Here is a 19,005-nt window from a genome sequence, read left to right as displayed (position 1 = left end):
CTTCACTATGAAAGCATGTCAACAAAACACTATACCAAATTCACATGAGTACGTACTATATTATTTTGTTTTATAAATGTTTGGTATTTATCAAATAAAATTTTCAAATGAGAAGCTTCAAATTAAGTGATCTTAGAAAACGTATATAAATTGCAATTGTTATTGTTTAATTATTATTTTGTTAATTTAACTCGAAGTGAGAGCATTTGCGGATCTAAATGGGTGCTAGGGGGTGCCCAGGAATCGGGATATCACTCATCTTTCTTGACGCTGTGTAATTTTTTGTGTCGTAATATTTTTATACCCGAAAACTTAAGATCTATTATTTTCATAGAACATAACATTTTCTTGATATGCAAAATTTTATTTTGGGATTGCCAATAAAATTTTCATCTAGATTCGCTACCAAGCGAGAGATAATATAGAAGAAAAAAAATCATAAATAATAACCAAGTTTATTAAATGTTTAATTTAAGTCAAAATGAAAAATGGAAATCATTAAATAGTAAACTAAGATATATAGTTGTTGCATTTTGGTCACTTAAGCTTAAAATTATTAACATTATCTAATTATATATATATAGATTAAAATCAACATGTCGGTGCCACATAAAAGATTCAATTTCTAGTACAACTATTTTAGTCATTATTTAGGAAACAATACCAATTATCATTTGGTGGTGTGGTGGTTAAGCTAGCATTCATTGAAATATGAACCGTTGCTCTGTCCATGTTCGAACCTCTCCCATTTTTTATTTTAGGCTACTTTAGTGTGCTGCAATATTGCTTTTAGAATATATTTTACTTTTTTTTTAATTGTTTTAATTTTGTAAAGTATGTTTTTTTCAGCCAAAAAATACATATGTTAATTTTTTTAATATGTTAGTTGTATTTTAGTGTTGACGAATTTAGATTTTTTTTGTTTAGTTCCAGTGTCATATTAATATTGATCGAATTCACAACTAACGGTCACATTTTGTGTGTATTACCAACCGACTACACATTGTTTTAGGCATGTTTTTTTATCACAACTCTATTCCATAGCATGCGAGTTTTTCCAACCGACTACACATCTTTTTAAACATGTTTTTATCACAAGTCTATTCGATTGTCAATTTTATTTTAGCCGTTTACTTATCCTTTTAGATTTGTCACCGCAACGAATCTAACTAATACCAACCGAGCACGTGTCTTGCATCGCCGCAACGCGGCGGTTTATTACCTAGTTAGTATAAATTAGAAGTTTGGTGCCACAAACTCATAAAGTGTGTTATTTTTGTTTTTATATATGTAATAACAGTTTTGTTTTTAAACATGGATGTTGGTGTTGGTTGGATGGTTGTGTTGATTGTGGTAAATGTTTCTTCAAGATTGGAACTAAAGATCAAATCTCTAATGGAACAAAAAGTTGGTTATTTTTTCTCAAGTGTGTTACTTATGATTTTGGTTCCTAAGTGTATCACTTATGTTTATTTATACATATGTTTATGTAAACGTGAGAATTGTTTATCAAATTAACTTTGGTATGGGCCGGATGGTAAGTAGAACCAACCGAATTTGCGTAGAATCACCGTTTTTTGTTTTAGTTTCGGTACCGTAATGAAAAAGAACGCCAATTTTTGTTTTTGTTTTAGTTTCGGCACCATAACGAACGTGACGGGGACCGACCAAATTTGTGTAGACTCATCACCTCAACACTCGGGATCGACAACACTCGAGTTTTATCAATGCCCGAGTTTTACTGACCGACGTCACCTCATTGGTCAACCTCAATTTTTATACTGTTTTGTTTTATTTTTTGTTTCAGTTTCGATATCATAACTCACGTAACCAAAACTGACAATTCGCGTGCACTTACCACCTGCTTTGGTTTTACCACCGTCTGGGTTTTACCAACCTGTCCCTGCTTTGTTTATAAACCACTCATTTATAAACAAAGATAACAACATTAAATATTCAGTTAGTTCAGATTTCAGAATAGACATGCAAAAAGAAACTGGTTCGGGCCTGATGGGCTGGTTTCAAACCCGACCCAGTTTCAGCTCAATTCGGTTTGAACAACTTGGCTACGATGAATGGAGCTTGCTAATTGGAGTTTAAAAAAAAAGAGTATTATAAGGTACGGTTAAAAAACCTATCATGTGACAAAATTTGTTCCAAAAGGAACGTTAGAGCAAGGTTAAAACAATCCTCTATATTATCGCAGGTATTTATAGATACTTACAAAAACTACATCATGAAGCTCAACAATGTAGCATAACAAGGCAACAATACTAACCATTTAGTATTCACCAATTTCAGCCGGCAGACATATATTGTACTTTCTATGTATTTTAAAGTTAAAACACTTTTATGTATATAACATCATCAAAACAAACAAAATGACATTCCTTGCATAAACTGTGTTCAAATTTATGGTTTCTTTCTTAGAAATGTCGAATATTCAATCTGTTCTTGCGGTTTCTTTTGTTTTTATTCTTCTTTTTCCATTCGGAAAGACAGAAACACCCGATGTAGTGGAAGCATTGGTTAAATTCATGGATAAACTCGGGCCCGGAACCATGCAAAACAAACCAAACTGGGGATGGAACCCTTCATCAGACCCATGCACGGATCACTGGTACGGGGTGAAGTGTGACACCAACAACCAAACTGTGAAGCACATTCTTCTCCAGCAGATCGGTTTATCAGGAACCGTTGATTTTGAATCCGTTTGCAAAGAAACAAATCTTCTTTTACTTAGCCTCAAATACAATAATCTTAAAGGAAGCTTACCACAAGAAATATCAAACTGCAAAAAACTCAGGCTTTTGTATTTAAACGGGAACCACTTTGCAGGCGACCTTCCGGGTTCGTTGACCAGTTTGACTGATTTGGTTAGGATTGATATATCCGACAACGAGCTCAGTGGTGAGATTCCAGATATGTCAAGAAACACGGGCCTGAAAACCTTTTTGGCTCAGAACAATCGGCTTACTGGGCCGCTACCAAACTTCAATTATCACCAACTTGAGTATTTAGATGTCTCGAATAATGATTTGACCGGTCAAATACCTGATGACACCGGTCGTTTTGGCGCTAAAAGCTTCGCGGGTAACCCTCGGTTATGTGGGAAAGAGTGGCCAAATGCGTGTACTAAAAAAAATAAAAAGAAAGACTTGCATGATCTTTTTGTTTATTCGGGTTTGGCAATTCTTGGTTTGATCATTCTTGTTTTGATTGGTGTTTTGATTCTCAAAAGAAGGTGGAATCTTGAAGATACCAAGATTGGTTCAGTGAAAGAAGGTGTTAAAGCATTAAAGATAGTGGTGTTTCAAGCGAGTCAAAGACCGGTCAAAGCAGGTCGGAATTCTCAATAACTTCGGCTGAAAACGGTGCGGTTTCGGGTTCACTCGTTGTTCTTTCGAGCCAGGTGGAAGTGGCTAACGGGCTGAAATTTGAAGATTTGCTTAGAGCTCCAGCCGAGTTGATTGAAAAGGGGAAACATGGAAGTCTTTATAAAGTTCTTCCGGACGGTGGTGTTCCGCTTGTTGTTAAAAGGTTTAAAGATTGGGAGATTTCAAAAGATGAATTTGAGAAAAGAATGCAAAGAATTGATCAAGTGAAACACCCTAAAGTGTTGCCAGTAGTTGCATATTATTGTTCTAAACGAGAAAAGCTACTCGTTTATGAGTTTCAACCGAATGGTAGTCTGTTTAAGCTTCTCCATGGTAAGTTTGGTCACACAATGATGTAATCGAGTCCAAATGAGCTATAACTAAAAATGTTTAAGGAGTTTGCTAGACAAGCGGGTTGGGTCGGGCCGGGCCATTACAATGCCACACTGGCCCGACCCGACTCCCATGGGCAGTATGAATATGTTGCTCCAAAAGCATAAAGTCTAGATTGAAATATGTTGCGCCAAAACACGTGTCAAGTTATGGTTCATTGCCAAATTTAAAAAATCATGTCTATTTTGTGAATTTGTTCGGTTCGGCCTATTCTTTAAAATGGTTTACCCGTTTTGATCCATTATCTAACCTACCCATTCTGCCATTTATACTTATTATCAATAACTCATAGCCTTGTAATAATTTGCAGGATCACATAGTGGACAAATTTTCGACTGGGGAAGCAGACTAAACATTGCATGTAACACAGCCGAAGCGCTAGCGTTCATGCACACCGCGCTCAAAGATGACCAGATAGCTCATGGGAACTTAAAATCATCAAACATTTTGCTTACAAAGGACATGGGTTCTAGCATAAGTGAATATGGTTTAATGGTGGTAGACAATGGTTCAGAAAATAGCAATGCATTTAATGTTGATGTGTATGCATTCGGTGTGGTTCTACTGGAGTTGCTGACAGGGAAGCGGGTTCAGAGCAACGGGCTTGATCTAGCTAAGTGGGTTAACTCGGTGGTCAAGGAAGAATGGACCGGTGAGTTGTTTGATAAGGCTTTGGTGGTTGAAGGTGCTAGTGAAGAAAGGATGGTGGGCTTGTTGAAGATAGCTTTGAAGTGCATAAATGATTCACCTGATATGAGACCTGGAATGGATCAAGTGGCTGCAATGGTAGTTTATTTGAAGGAAGAACATGAAAGATCCATGGTTTCTTCTGATCCATGATATTAAATATAAAGTTATAAAAATCTGTCTGAATGAATAATCAAGATTGATGTTAATATATATGATTTCATACCTTTATTTGCAACAAAGGCTCATTGGTTTTTTGGTTTATGTTGAAAAATAAATGCATGAATGGTTCTCATTAGATTTGGGCCGGTTCGGCCACAAGATCTTAAGTTTGAATTTGATTTCAACTGGGTTTTACCATAATAGGTCTTCAAGCGACGGGTTTTCCATGAAACAGAAAATGATGGGCTTGGGCTACCTAGCGTTGTTTGTGATTGCAGACGAATAAGATCATCCTTTGCAATTGGGCGGTAACCGGGCTTAATTTATTGTTCGTTGGTAAAATAAAAAATGAATGGTTCTTATTGGTTTTTCTTGATCTATAATTTTAAAGCTAAAATTATAATAATGTGTAGTATGCTTTTCTTAAAATGGATAATCAAGATTGATGTTATTGTTATACTTTATACGACTTCATACCCTTCGCCGGTTTTTTGTTTGTATTGAAGAATAAGTGCATGAATGGATTGTGGATAAAGGTTAGTTAAAAAAAACTATTGTCACACGTCATTGTCATGTAGACGAGCGACATTAACTAACCAAGCTAAAAGGCAAGTGTTATGGAAAGATTAATTAACCAAAAGTTCAAAATATTATTATTTTTCAACCATAGATTATATTTAGATGGGCCAATCACAATAAATCAAAACGATGATGTGGGTCGCCATTATAGTGGCAATTTGTTTAATGGGTATTTTAAGGTTGTACGAGACGTTGTGCTTAGGTTACACAACTGCCTAGCGACGCCTAGAGGAATTATTTCTCTATCTCTACAAAGAATATTTTTTTATCTGCATGCTACGTTTTATTATATAGTTGTTCACAGACTTGAGCCAAAGTCCAGCCAGGGTGGGTTTGAGCTCAAGCTTGAAATCAAACGAGACAACTCGGCTAGGCTCGATCTCAATCTTGAAGTTAAACGGGCCTAAGATCTAGCCAACTAGCCGAGCCACGACCCAAGCCGAGATTGGGTTAATTTCGACTCGGTTACAAAATTAACTCAGCTTTGCTCAAATCATTTCAAATCAAGTTGTTTTAGTTAACTTTTTTGAAATCTTATCAAACGAGAGCACGAGCTTTAAACCGCGAGATTCAGTTTTTAATTATTGAGAATCATATATGTCGACAAAAATATCCCAATATAGCTTTATATTCCCGTTCTCCATATATTCTCTCTTATTTCCACCCCAAACCCTCTAAACTAAAACCACCCACTTCCACTTCCACTTCCACTTCCGATCATCAACCACCACCAATGGCGGTAGACGAGACCGCCACGGCCACCGTGCGAATCACCAACATTCCCCGATCAGCCACCGCCAAAGACCTCCTGGACTTCCTCGAATCCCACACCGGCAAATCCACCATCTTCGCCTGCGAAATCTCCTCCGACCACAAAAACTGGAAGTCCCGAGGCTTCGGCCGCGTCCAATTCGAAACCCTAGTTTCCAAATCCAAAGCCATCAACTTATCCCAATCCTCCAGCCTCTGCTTCAAGGGCTTCAACCTCACTCTCACTCACTCCCTCGATGACGTCATCGTCCGACCCGTTAACCCCCACAACCGGGTCGAACGCGGGTTTCTGAGAACCGGGTTGCTGGTTAAACGAGATCGTATGGCGGTTTTGGAGGCTTGGGAGGATGTTAAAGCCTGGGTTTTGCCTGAAAGAAAGGGGTTTGAGTTTTGGGTGATGCATTTGGGAGAGGTTTATAGGTTGGAGTTGCAGTTTAGTGATGTTTTGGAGACTGTTCCTTGCTGTGTTGGTACTCAAGAACCTAATGCAGTTGTTTTAAAGGTGTGTGTTTGATCTTTGTCTTGTTTGGTTTGATAAAGTTTGCATTTTTATTGCTTCTTGATTGTTAATAGTTTATTTTTTTCAGAATTGTTGCTTGATATTTTGTATTCTCTTTTAATTGGTTGTTTTTAGATCATTTAGGGTAAATAATTGGATTTTAATTTTTGAGAAGTTGTGATTAAAGAGAAAAATGTAAAGTTATTAGTTATCTATCTGTGGCTTTAATCAAGTGATTACCCAAGTAACTGATTTTGACTTTTTAAAGTTATAAAGAATGCTGTAAACATTAATTGAATAAAGTTATTTGATCTTTGGACTGTTTGGTTTGATAAAGCTTGTATTTTTATTGCTTCTTGATAATTAATAGTTTATTATTATGTTTTTTTAACTTTTGAAGTTGACACTTTTTTTTTTTCAGAATTGCAGCTTGGTCTTTCATATTCTCTTTAAATTGGTTCAGTTTTTTTTTTATTTGGGTTAATACAGTTGGATTTGGAGAAGTATATAAGCTGTGTAATTAAAGAGAGAAATGTAAATTTATCTATCTGTGGTTTATTTAATCCAATGATAAATGACTATGAGCTCTAACTAGAGGTGTGCATGGGTCAGTTTTGTGCTCAAAACCCAACCAAAGACTGAAAATTCGGTTTTTTTGGGCTTTTGAAAAACTTTTGGTTTTCAGTCTTCACATTGGTTCCGTTCGATTTCGGTTTTGTTGTCTGGGCCGAAAAAGAATGGCTCGAAATAATGAATTTTGGGCCTGAAGCTTAGGATCAATATCTTTTAATTAATGATTAATTAATTATAACAAGAGTTAACTTTTTCGGTTTTCACGGGGTTCGCATGTCTAGCCCGGTTTATGAAATTAGGTTCAGTTTTTGGTACATGCAAAACTGAAACTGAATCGGAAATTCGGTTTTTGCAAAAACCTAAAACCAAACTCGCGTTTTGACTGGGTTGGGTTATATTGGTTATGGGTTGGCTATTTCAGTTTCATGCACACAGTTTATATTTTGTTTTGAAATTTTGAACCGTATATTACAACTTGTAGAATTATATAGGGGTGTTAATCGGGTCAACCCGATCGGGTTTCGGGTTAATGGGGTCGGGTTAGTCGGGTTTTCCTTAAAAAAATATAACCCGCAACCCGACCCTATTAAGGTTCGGGTTTCGGGTTTGTCGGGTCAGGTTTGTCGGGTTAATCGGGTTGACCATGTTACTTTATAATTTTAAGTTGTTTTATGTGTTTGTCACTTGTAGGTTGCAAAATTTCTCATTCCACTTAATTTTCAATTTCTTTTACAAGTAATTATCTTATAATTTCACATATAAACCTGTAAAAGAACTGAACAAACATGAACAAAGGCATGTCTGTATTCTTTCATTTAACTTTTAACGAAAACGAACACTTAATCGAACAAATATTTGTGTTCATGATCGTTCATTTAAAATCTAAACGAAGAATTCATGAACATAAATGAACATAATTTAACAAAGATAAACGAACATGAAGGAACATATATGCACATACATTAACAACACAAACATACATTAACAAACATAAATGAACGCATTTAAAGAAACACAAACAAACAAATATAAAACATATCAGGGTGATATAATTACTAAATGCAAATAATATTTAATAATTTTCTATTAATATGTAAACGAACATGAACGAACGCAAACAAACTTAAATGAACGATCATAAACAAACATTCACAAACATAGATGAACGAGTGAAATATGTGTTCATGTTCGTTCGTTTAATTAAATGAAAACAACATAAATGAACTTTCCGCCGAACGGTTCATGAACACAACGTTATTGCCTCTATGGTGCTTATTTCACATTTTAATTATTGTATTTAAAGTTAAGTATAACCACTAATCGGGTTATTCGGGTTAACCTTTAACCCGACTTTTTTCCAAAAATGAACCCGAAACCCGAACCTATTAACAATTCGGGTTATTCGGGTTGACCCGAATAACCCGATTAATACTTTTTGGCCCGATTTAACCCGACCCGAATTTGATTATTCGGGTCGGGTTAATCGGGTTCGGGTATTTTGGACACCCCTAGAATTATATGTCACATTTACAAATTCATTGATTGAAGCTTTATGTTCACTTTTTATAGCTCAAGCATGCACCAAAGCTATACCAAAGACTGTCAGGACCCAAAGTCTCACCTCGGTTCAGCTCTGACCGCTATCATGTCTGCAAGGAAAACTTTGAGTTCACATGGGTTCGGACCACTGATTTCTCCAGCAAGAAATCCATTGGTCAATCATGCACATTATGTTTGGAATTTGAAGAACCACATTCGGCTCTGGAAAGTTTTACAAGTTTACCTTTTTATATTAAAGATCTAATCATGCTGACTGTAGAAGAAGGGAAAGAGTTTCATTCATCTGCTGATATAGTTCCACTTGTAAATAGTCAACCAGAGTCAAGCTTATCGTACGAAATCCTATTTCAGCTCAACTCATTAGTTCAAACTCAAAAGCTAAGTCTTGCTTCGGTTAATAGTGAGCTAATTGATTTTATAATCAATCAAGATCAAGATTCTGTAATGACAGTGTTAAAAAAAATGCATAAAACACATACTACTTGTTACGACCCCATCTCGTATATTGAAGATAAACTCAACACCTTGAGTCAAACACTCAAGGTTTCGTCGTCTAGCAAATCAACAGGTCAAAACAAGATTATGAGCATTCATAGAGTCTATATCACCCCTACGAAGATTTACTGTCTTGGTCCAGAACTCGAGGCGTCAAATTACATCGTTAAGCATTATTCTGAATATTCTTCGGATTTTTTAAGGCTAACGTTTGTTGATGAAGATTGGGGCAAGCTTCAACCGAATGTTATTTCAGTAAGCCTTCAACAAGGAATCTTTTCAAAGCCTATTAAAACCAAAGTGTATGATCGAGCACTTGATATTATGAGAAACGGGATTTGTATAGGATCAAAAAAGTTTGAATTTTTAGCATTTTCTGCAAGTCAACTCCGGTCAAACTCCGTCTGGATGTTTGCTTCTAACAACCACGTGACAGCTGATGATATAAGAAAATGGATGGGGTGTTTTACTAGTATTCGAAACATATCAAAGTGTGCTGCGAGAATGGGCCAGTTGTTTAGCACTTCAAAACAAACCATTGAAGTGCCACCTCATCATGTCGAGATTATTCCCGATATTGAAGTCAAAACCGATGGCGTTGACTATTGTTTTTCAGACGGGATTGGGAAAATCTCACTTTCTTTTGCTAAAGAAGTTGCTTCAAAATACGGTTTGAAACACATCCCTTCGGCTTTTCAAATCCGATATGGTGGTTATAAAGGCGTTATTGCGGTTGACCGAAATTCGTTCAAGAAATTATCTTTACGAAAAAGCATGCTCAAATTTGAATCCAAAAACCGGATGCTAAATGTCACAAAACATAGTGAATCACAATCATGTTACTTCAACCGTGAAATTGTTACTCTTTTGTCAACTTTAGGCGTTAAAGATGACGCTTTTTTAGCTTTACAAGATGCACAACTTCGGGTTATAAACGCAATGTTGTATAGCAGTGAGGATGCGTTAATGGTTTTGGATGGTTTGGGGTCTTATGATGTAAAAGACATTCTTGTAAAGATGTTGCTTCAAGGGTACAAACCAAATCGTGAACCATACCTCTCAATGATGCTTTTGTCACACCATGATAATTTGCTTGTTGATTTGAGGACTAGATGTCGGGTTTTTGTACCGAAGGGTCGGATTCTTGTTGGGTGTTTGGATGAATCCGGGGTTTTGGAGTATGGTCAAGTTTATGTTAGGATCACGTTGACTAAAACGGAACTTAAAAGTCGGGAACACAAGTATTTTAAAACGATGGATGAGATGACTTCGGTTGTGATGGGGAAGGTTGTCGTTACAAGAAATCCTTGTCTTCACCCAGGTGATGTTAGGGTTCTTGATGCTGTTTATGAGATTGCATTAGATGAGAAAGATTATAAAGACTGCATCGTGTTTCCTCAAAAAGGAGAACGGTAATATTGCTTTTTGTATCATAATTTTGTATGATTGTATCTAGAGGTGGATGTGGCAAAATGAGCGGGTCCGGGTCAAAATTTAATTCTTTTTTCAAAATGTTTTTAAATATGATTACAATGCTATATTTTCTGAGTGGTTTACAATAAATATTTGATCTTTTTAAGTAATACAGTTTATGAGGTCTTATGCATGTTGGATGCACTTCTGAGTAACTTTCAATCTGCTTGACCTGCTTCCATTTTGCTATTTTTTTAAAGTTTTCACTTTGACCCATTTTCGTTTTTTGTTAGTTTTATGAAATTTTTCGATTTGACCCTCTTTCATTTATTGAAGTTTATCAATTTGACCTGTTTCCATTTTGCTAGTTTTATCAATTTTACCAATTTTTACTCATTTCTATATAGCTAAATTTGACCGACCCGTTTTCATTCAGCTAGTTTTATGATTTTTACTAATTTGGCCCACTTCTATTTTAGCTAGTTTTATGAATTTTACCATTTTGAGTCGATTCTATTTAGCTAGTTATATGTATTTTACTAATTTGACCTGATTCCACGCTGGTTAGTTCTTCTAGTTTTGCCTATTTGACCCGTTTTCATTCGGCTAGTTTTATGAATTTTAACAATTTGACTCGTTTCCAAGTCTTTTAAAGTTTTACCCTTTGACCCATTTGAAATAAATTATAATCTAAATCGCTAGATTCCCGACTATATAATAAAATTAATATTTGACATTTGCATTTTACAGGCCTCATCCAAATGAATGTTCCGGTGGTGATCTTGATGGTGATCTGTATTTCGTTAGCTGGGATGAATCTCTAATCCCACCTCGAACGGTGGACCCGATGGACTACACGGGTCGAAGACCACGTCTAACAGACCACGACGTTACATTAGAGGTATGCCAAATTAACATTTCCAAAAACCAATATTAATTGTACAAAAACTAAACTCAAAACACAAATCTGATTACAGGAAATCGGGAAGTTTTTTGTGGATTACATGACAAGCGATACACTTGGTGGCATCTCAAACGCACACTTGGTCCATGCGGACCGTGAACCCGAGAAAGCATTGAGCCCAAAATGTCTTCAATTGGCTACACTTCACTCTATGGCTGTTGATTTTGCGAAAACTGGGGCTCCCGCTGAAATGCCACGGTCTTTAAGACCACGGGAATACCCGGACTTCATGGCTAGGTGGGACCGACCCATGTACATCTCACAAGGACCACTCGGAAAGCTTTACCGAGCCACCAAAGAATCCGAGCTAATAGATAATGCAGCATCGGCTTATACAACTGAAGCTATTCAAGATTCTTTTGATCCAGATCTCGTGGTCAGCGGGTTTATTGACTTTATCGATACTGCATTGACACATAAAGAAATGTACTTAGATGCTCTGACTAGCTTGATGACTTATTATGAAGCGGAAACCGAGGATGAGATTCTTACGGGAAATATAAGGAATAAGTCGTCTTACTTGCAGCGGGATAACAGGAGGTATGGTGAAACGAAAGATAGGATACTGGTGGCCATCAAGTGTTTGCAACGGGATGCAAAGGGGTGGTTTGAGGGTGGTTGTGAGGCGAAAGACCGACATAAGTTGGCAGCTGCATGGTATCATGTGACTTACCATGCGGATTACTGTAAGGGGAATGTTAAATGCTTAGGGTTTCCGTGGATTGTAGGGCATATTTTGTTGGATATTAAGTCGATTAACAGCCGGAAGATGCTGGAGTGAAGAGAGGAAAGGTGAATTGTGTTGATTTGTAATGTTAGTTGAAGTTTGTTTGAGAATAATGGTGGTGATGTGCATCAAGGGATCCATCATGTGTTGCCATTGGATTTGGTTGACTCTTTTAACTTCTTAAGATCATTTTCAAAGATCGCAATGTATGATATGTTTATTGTACGTGCGTGTTTTGTATCTTTATTCTTTTTTTTATAACGTGCCCAATAGACTGTTAAGGCGACTGGTAAACAAGAACGGCCAATATACCGCTAAGGTGGCCAGTTTCAGTATGGTTATAAAGAGAAAAAATGAACTTCAATTCAAGCATCTTTAAAAGAAACTTGAATGAAATTAGGGCCGTAAGCAAGTTGAGTCGAGCTTGCTAGGTTAGGCTCTCAATTCAAAGTTAAGTAAGTCGGCTTCATCAGCTCGTTTATTTTAATGGACTAAAATGTTGAGCTCAAGCTCTACTCATTAAACACTTGAGAAGTTGGGATTGCTCGTGATTTGTTGAGCCAACTTGTTTAGTTTTAAAATCTGTATCCTTTTGCGGAAGTTATAAACTACATAATTTATAGCTTATATATTAAAATTTGGACTATATAGTTTATATAATATACTTAATTAAACGAACAGACAAACAAGTATACTTACTTTGGTTCAGGCTCAGCTTGTTTGCAAACGAAAAGATTTCGAGTGCATTTTTTAAACAAGTCTATGTAGAGGTGCACAAATCGGGTTTTTGAAATACCCGGGTTCGGGTATAGAACCAGGTTTGGGTATAACCGGGTATTGAAAAATCGGGTATCGGTGAAAACCGGGTCGGGTTCGGGTCCGGGTATTGCCTCTAAAAAATATACCCTATGCATCGGGTTTGGGTCGGGTATAGAACCGGGTATTTGAATACCCTATTTTTGGGTATTGAAAAACCCTATTTGTGGGGTTTTTCGGGCTTTTTTCTGGGTATTTTTCTGGTATATATTGGATTTTTTTTAAAAGGTTGCACTTTTTAGAGGTATTTTTCGGGTATTTTTCGGGTATACACGGGTATTTGAAATACCCGGTTTTGGGTTTTGGAAATACCTTGTTCCGGGAATGGAACGGGTTCGGGTTTTCAGGTATTACCGGGTACAAATCGGGTCTGGTTCGGGTTCGGATTTTAGTACCGAAATGCATACCCTATCCGTACCATACGGGTAGGGTCGGGTACGGGTTCGGGTATTACAAAAACTGGTTCCGGGTTTTCATTTCAGGTTCGGGTTTTTTGTGCACCTCTAAGTCTATGAGCTTTTTAAACTATCAATAGTTTTCCCTTTTCATTGCTTTTCTGAAACAACCTATATATATATATATTCAGGTGTGTAATCTGAAACTTACAGCAGACGAAAAGTGTGACTCACCAGAATATTCCGGCAATCCAAATCTATTCCTCCGCCTTTACCGCTGATTTGAATTAACTCCGGCGAAATGCCAGGACCAGGTCCACACATGATGTACGCTCTAGGAACCGGAGAAGCTCTGATGAGCATCTCTAACGCCAGGTTCACCACTGCCTCATCTACGCTCTCAACGCCTTCTTCGGTCACTCTCGGCTTCGGCTCATCCGTCGAGGAGTTCATTCACGATCCGTTCCTTTACATTTTCATCCTCGGTGTTTACTCTACTCTCGTGTTTCTCGATTATTCATCTCCAACGGCTTGCTGGACTCCGTCACAGGGGTTAGTGGTTAACAATTTGTTGTAATTATTGATTTATGGATTGATGATTTGGCATTTTGAGTGATTTTGTGGTTAATGTTCAATCGATGCCCTAATTATTAGCATGTGCTTATAGTGTTTTAACTGTTTTCGGTTCAGGTTCCACTTACTGTGAAGCAATGCTTGTTGCTCGTGTCAGCCGGTTCGTTATCGCATTTCTTCCTAGATCATCTCTTTGAGGTATTGTTTCATTCATTTGTAGCAATAATTGGCGTTATAGTTCATCGATTAGTGTATGCTTTTAGAGAGAGATTACTGTATTATTATGATCGAAAGTTGCGATACTAGTTCGTATATGTAAAGGTTAGTATAAGACGTCTAACTAGGGGTGTGCGTGGTGCGGTTTTTGGTTAAAACCGAACCGAAAACCAAAACTTCGGTTTATGTAGTATTTGAAACCGTTCGGTTTCGGATTTTTTGTTTTCGGTTTTCCGGTTTTCGTTTTGGTTACGGTTCGGTTTCGGTTTTTGACATTTGATCTTGAAAAGTTTAGGCCGAAAATAAAGTTGGCAAAAAATAATGAATTTAGGTATAAATAATTTTGTTTATTGTAAAATGATAGAATATTGTACATTTTACCAAAAATATTTGAGTTACGTATTTATTAAATCTTATAAATTATTTAATATTAAAAAAACAAAATTTTAGGAGTTCGGTTCGGTTCGGTTTTTTCGGTTTTTATTACATGCAAAACCAAAACCAAACCGTTAGTTCTGTTTTTACGAAAACATAAAACCAAACCGTCGGTTTTTGTTTCGGTTTGGATTTTTCGGTTTCGGATTGGTTTTTTTGGTTTCTTGCACACCCCTACGTCTAACTACTTAACTGTAGCAGTTAGGAGATAACTAACAATAACAGAAAGTTTAACACAATGAACATGCTTAATAGTTAATATCGATAATAATGCAGGAAAACGGGCACTCAACCGTGTACACTTGGATACTGGGTACCGGTTGGTGGAAAGGCCATGCTCCGGTGAATCCAGACGCTGTTGTTGTAGTTGGATTCTTATGTGGCTGTTTGATCATTGGTTTCATTCGCATTAACAGGTGCGATTAGGGTTTTACTTCGTCTTGTGTTGTTTATGGCATCGTTATGTTTCGGTTTTCTTTACTTTTGTTGATGAAATGATGAATTGCAGGATGAAGGGCGAAAGAAATATCAGAAAACAATCAGGTAACTCTGTTAAGCTTCTGATAACGATTGCTAGCATGTACTGTATGTGGTGCGCAAGCCAGATATATTTAGTGGATCCTCCAAGACCAGCTGTTGGCGAAGAAGCTGATCTTGGAGTCATTTTGTTTTTAGCTGTATATTTCTTTCTTCCACACTCGTTATGCATCATGTCTATGAACCCACCTGAGCCTGAACGACTCCCACTTTAGCCGCAACTTATTTGTTAGACAAGCACAGAGTTTACAACACAATAACCCCTTTATATCGGGAAAGAAACATACATCAATTTGTGTTGCAGAAAATGCGTTACTGTGCCTTCAAACTCTTTATTATTTCTGGTATGACCAAACCTAACCGGTGGTTAGGAATAGGATTTAGCTTTTAGAAGTTGAACCTGTTTAGTACAGTATCAAGGACATGTGGTTAAGTGTTTGGTTCGTGTAATTTTTTTGAAGGAGTTGAAATTTGTCAAAGGAATTAGAATACGAAGGAATTGGATTAGAAGTTGAGGTTCGTCATTTGATTTTAAAGGATACAGGGCCGTTAGTAGCGGTGATGGTGAATTGTATTCCATTTTCTTCGCATTTTAATAGAATTGATAAATTCATTTACATGAGGGAACTAATTCCAGTTCATTTTTTAGCCGAACAAAGTATGAAATTGGGATTCTATTCCAACAAATAATGTTAACCAAGCACATTAATAAATGGAATTCAGATTCCAATTTCATTGGATTATGCCTACCAAGGCCTTTTTATAGTATGATTATTAGTTTATGAACGATATTCCTTTTAACTTAGTAAAATGCTAGTAAAAGATAACAATATAATCAATTAGATAATGCACAAACATATATGTAAAAATAAAGCAACTCATTGATTAGGTAAACATGTTCTTAATGAACAAAGTACAAACTACGAACAAGGAATAAGCCATGGGTAATGTGAATGAGTTGAATTTTTAACGAGACAGCTAGACAAATCTGATTATCTTAAATCCCAATAAATTTCCGATGGAACCCGATGAATAGTTGCGCAGATAAACTCTTACTGAAATTTGTAGGTTGAACATCTATATACTACAAAATGTAAGTTGTAGTCTGAAAAGCGATTCATTGATGATTGCATTGCCCGTGCCTCAACTTGACTACACGTTGTTCGGAGTTTAATAGACTAAAGAAAAGAAGAGAGGTAAGAAAAAACGAACCGAGGAAAAATGAACAATATAATTTAACTTTGTGTTACAGAGTTTGGAGAATTTGAAAAGATATTGAAGAATTTTGAAGTTAAGAAGATTAGTTTCTCTTTAAATTCGTCCATTTTAAAAAGAAAGTTAGAAGAGAAAGTTAGTTTTCCTTTCTATTTTGTTTTTTTAACTTCCTTCCCTTGAAAAACTCGAAAACATAAATGCTTTCAAGTTTCCTGTTTTTGCCTTCCCCTTCTTTCCCTAGAAAAGGACTCGGGAACACGACGCTAGAGTTAACCCCTCGGTTAAAGTTTTAAAACGAAAAGGTGAACGGATGTTAAAGTTTGGGATTTTGTCTCAACATAAATTGGTCAGACCTACTATATTTATAATCATACCGACGTATTTGAAACGAGAATCATCTATAATACCATAATTATGAAAGCCTAATAAACACTTAGACCATGTGTTGTGGTTGGTGTGTGGCGCGCCATCCCATTGCCACGTAAGATCATGCAAGGGCGCCACACAAAATGATACGTAAATATATTGTCATTTCAACATCAAATATCAATTGTGGCAACATCAAATGATACTCTATACACTAAATGATAAATTTTTTTACTAAAATCATAGACGCTTTCTTTTGTGGTTGAGTTTTCATCAAAGAGTTATTTTATTTTTGCTGTTCAAACAATGTAAGTTATTTTTGCGGTTCAAAAAATCTAATTTGATAAGATCCTTACATAAATAGCTGATGCGCACGGAACAGATTTTAGTTACTATATATATTTTAATTTTAAGAAAATCTGATTACAGACGGCACGTAAAGAATTTAAGGTGATGGCTAGTGGATACTGGATACATCAATATTGGTTGTGGTAGACTGGTAGTTAGTAGCCAGTAGAGGGGTGGGTTCTAATTTATTTGGTTGAATTTTTTTTATATGAATTGGATGTGATTTATTTAAATGGCATTTGCATTTTTTTTCTCAACATACTCTTTTTAAATTTCTGAGTTGAATTCTATCAAGTTTGTCATACTAAACAGAATAGCTATAAGTTTTTAATAAAAATACCATTGTCAATATTATTAATGTAAGAAAAAATTACTGTTTGTGTCCCTATGGTTTTAGGCTGGAGGCAAATAAGTCCCTGAAATTTTTTTTGAACTGGTTGAGTACCCGTGGTTTTAAAAATGAACCATTTGAGTCCCTACCGTTAATTAACAATGTTAGCTTCAGGGGTATATTCGTCATTTAACTTCTATATATATACATTGTCACTCTGAGTCTATGAACTTTTCATAATTGGTCACCTTGAGTCACCTTCACCTTTAACAAGAATAAATGAACTAGACTAATTTTTTTAACAAAAATAAACGAACCGAACTACTTTTTTAACAAATATAAACAGACCAAACTGTTTTTTTATTAAACTAAACTCTGACCGAATCACTATTTTTAACAAGTAGTTCATTTCGTTCAACAAAAATAAGCGAATTAAACTACTTTTTTAACAAAAATAAACGAACCAAACTTATTTTTTAACAAAAATAAACGAATCAAATTACCTTTCTAACAAAAAATAAATGAACCGAACTAATTTTTTTAACAAAAATAAACAAACCAAACTTATCTTTTAACAAAGGGATATTGGTTTTTAATACTCCCAACTTTCACTCGTTGGTTAATATTACTCTCAACTTTCGATTTGTTACTCACCACTCCGAACTTTCATCATATTTGTTTTTGTCACTCCCTCACTAACTGAAGACTAACGACATTAGTGATGATGCTGACGTGGCTTTTTTTAATTGACATGACATGCTTACTTGGAAATTACTTATTTTAGCAGGGTTATAATTTTATCCTAATCAAACATCAGTTGAGCAACATTTGTGGTGTAAACCCTAAATTACACAATCTCTTAAATCCCATCACAAATACCCCAAATCAAGCAATAAATCCTCTCATTCTTATTCACCATATAACAATCATCATCAATTTATGACACCCTAAGCTATAACGATTTCCAATTGTTTCTGCTTCTTGAAACTCTTAATCGGAGAAAATGGTGGCGGTGGTTGGTGACAGGTTTCATTAGGAGAGATGGTTGTTTAAGGGCATCGGATGCAGATGAAGATGGAGTGTTGGGGTTGGGTATTTTGAGAAGATGACGAAGGAATTTAGAGGGGCGTTCGTGATGTATTCCGTGAAATCAACGACGGATCGGCCACCATGAACGGCTTTATGATAATGATAGGAGGTTTGATGTTAATGGTGATGGGTGCTGGAATTTGAAGAACTAATTCAACTTCAAGTGAGAACTCCACTTTATGTTATAATTATTTGATTTGAAATCGATTAGTTGTAGGTAGGTAGATGGTTATTGTATGGTGATAGCGGTAGAGATGGTTGATGGGTTATGTGTGAAGAAGGAAGATGAGATTGTGGATGGGCCCCACAAGTTTTTTAAAACCTGCCACACAGGCGTGCCACGTCAATGAAAAACGACACATCAGCAAAAAAAACTAACATCATTAGTCTTCAGTTAGTGAGGGAGTGACAAAAACAAATGTGATGAAAGTTGGGAGTGGTGGGTAACAAATTGAAAGTTGGGAGTGGTATTAACCAACGAAAT

General features: G+C 36.2%; 2 protein-coding genes and 1 pseudogene across 3 annotated transcripts; all 3 read left to right on the top strand.

Moving 5' to 3' along the window:
* Positions 1-2,406: 2,406 nt before the first annotated feature.
* LOC143570497 (pollen receptor-like kinase 4) lies at positions 2,407-4,877 on the top strand (annotated as a pseudogene). Its single transcript, XR_013141939.1, has 2 exons — positions 2,407-3,710; positions 4,081-4,877. The product of XR_013141939.1 is annotated as a pollen receptor-like kinase 4 (transcript).
* Positions 4,878-5,912: 1,035 nt separating this feature from the next.
* Positions 5,913-12,455, top strand: LOC143570496 (RNA-dependent RNA polymerase 2-like). The gene is made up of 4 exons (XM_077056136.1): positions 5,913-6,471; positions 8,611-10,508; positions 11,260-11,410; positions 11,487-12,455. The coding sequence occupies exons 1-4, from the start codon at positions 5,932-5,934 to the stop codon at positions 12,252-12,254; spliced, it is 3,357 nt and encodes a 1,118-aa protein (XP_076912251.1). The 5' UTR covers positions 5,913-5,931; the 3' UTR covers positions 12,255-12,455.
* On the top strand, positions 12,405-15,597 carry LOC143570503 (uncharacterized). The gene is made up of 5 exons (XM_077056138.1): positions 12,405-12,422; positions 13,787-13,963; positions 14,102-14,182; positions 14,912-15,051; positions 15,144-15,597. Exons 1-5 carry the CDS (start codon positions 12,405-12,407, stop codon positions 15,385-15,387), a joined length of 660 nt encoding a protein of 219 aa, XP_076912253.1. The 3' UTR covers positions 15,388-15,597.
* Positions 15,598-19,005: the final 3,408 nt, after the last annotated feature.

The sequence above is a fragment of the Bidens hawaiensis genome, unplaced genomic scaffold (assembly GCF_021521415.1).
Source record: "Bidens hawaiensis isolate Kalapana, Puna unplaced genomic scaffold, B.hawaiensis_p1.1 tig00024994_1, whole genome shotgun sequence".
Taxonomy (NCBI): Eukaryota; Viridiplantae; Streptophyta; class Magnoliopsida; order Asterales; family Asteraceae; genus Bidens; species Bidens hawaiensis.
This window is presented reverse-complemented; position numbering and strand designations above follow the sequence as displayed.

Excerpts from the sequence above, each read along its gene's own strand:
- LOC143570496 (XM_077056136.1), top strand. The coding sequence starts at position 5,932 with ATGGCGGTAGACGAGACCGCCACGGCCACCGTGCGAATCACCAACATT. Across the intron at positions 6,472-8,610 it reads CTAATGCAGTTGTTTTAAAG|CTCAAGCATGCACCAAAGCT; the intron begins GTGTGTGTTTGA and ends CACTTTTTATAG. Across the intron at positions 11,411-11,486 it reads ACCACGACGTTACATTAGAG|GAAATCGGGAAGTTTTTTGT; the intron begins GTATGCCAAATT and ends ATCTGATTACAG.
- LOC143570503 (XM_077056138.1), top strand. Across the intron at positions 14,183-14,911 it reads TCCTAGATCATCTCTTTGAG|GAAAACGGGCACTCAACCGT; the intron begins GTATTGTTTCAT and ends ATAATAATGCAG. Across the intron at positions 15,052-15,143 it reads GGTTTCATTCGCATTAACAG|GATGAAGGGCGAAAGAAATA; the intron begins GTGCGATTAGGG and ends GATGAATTGCAG.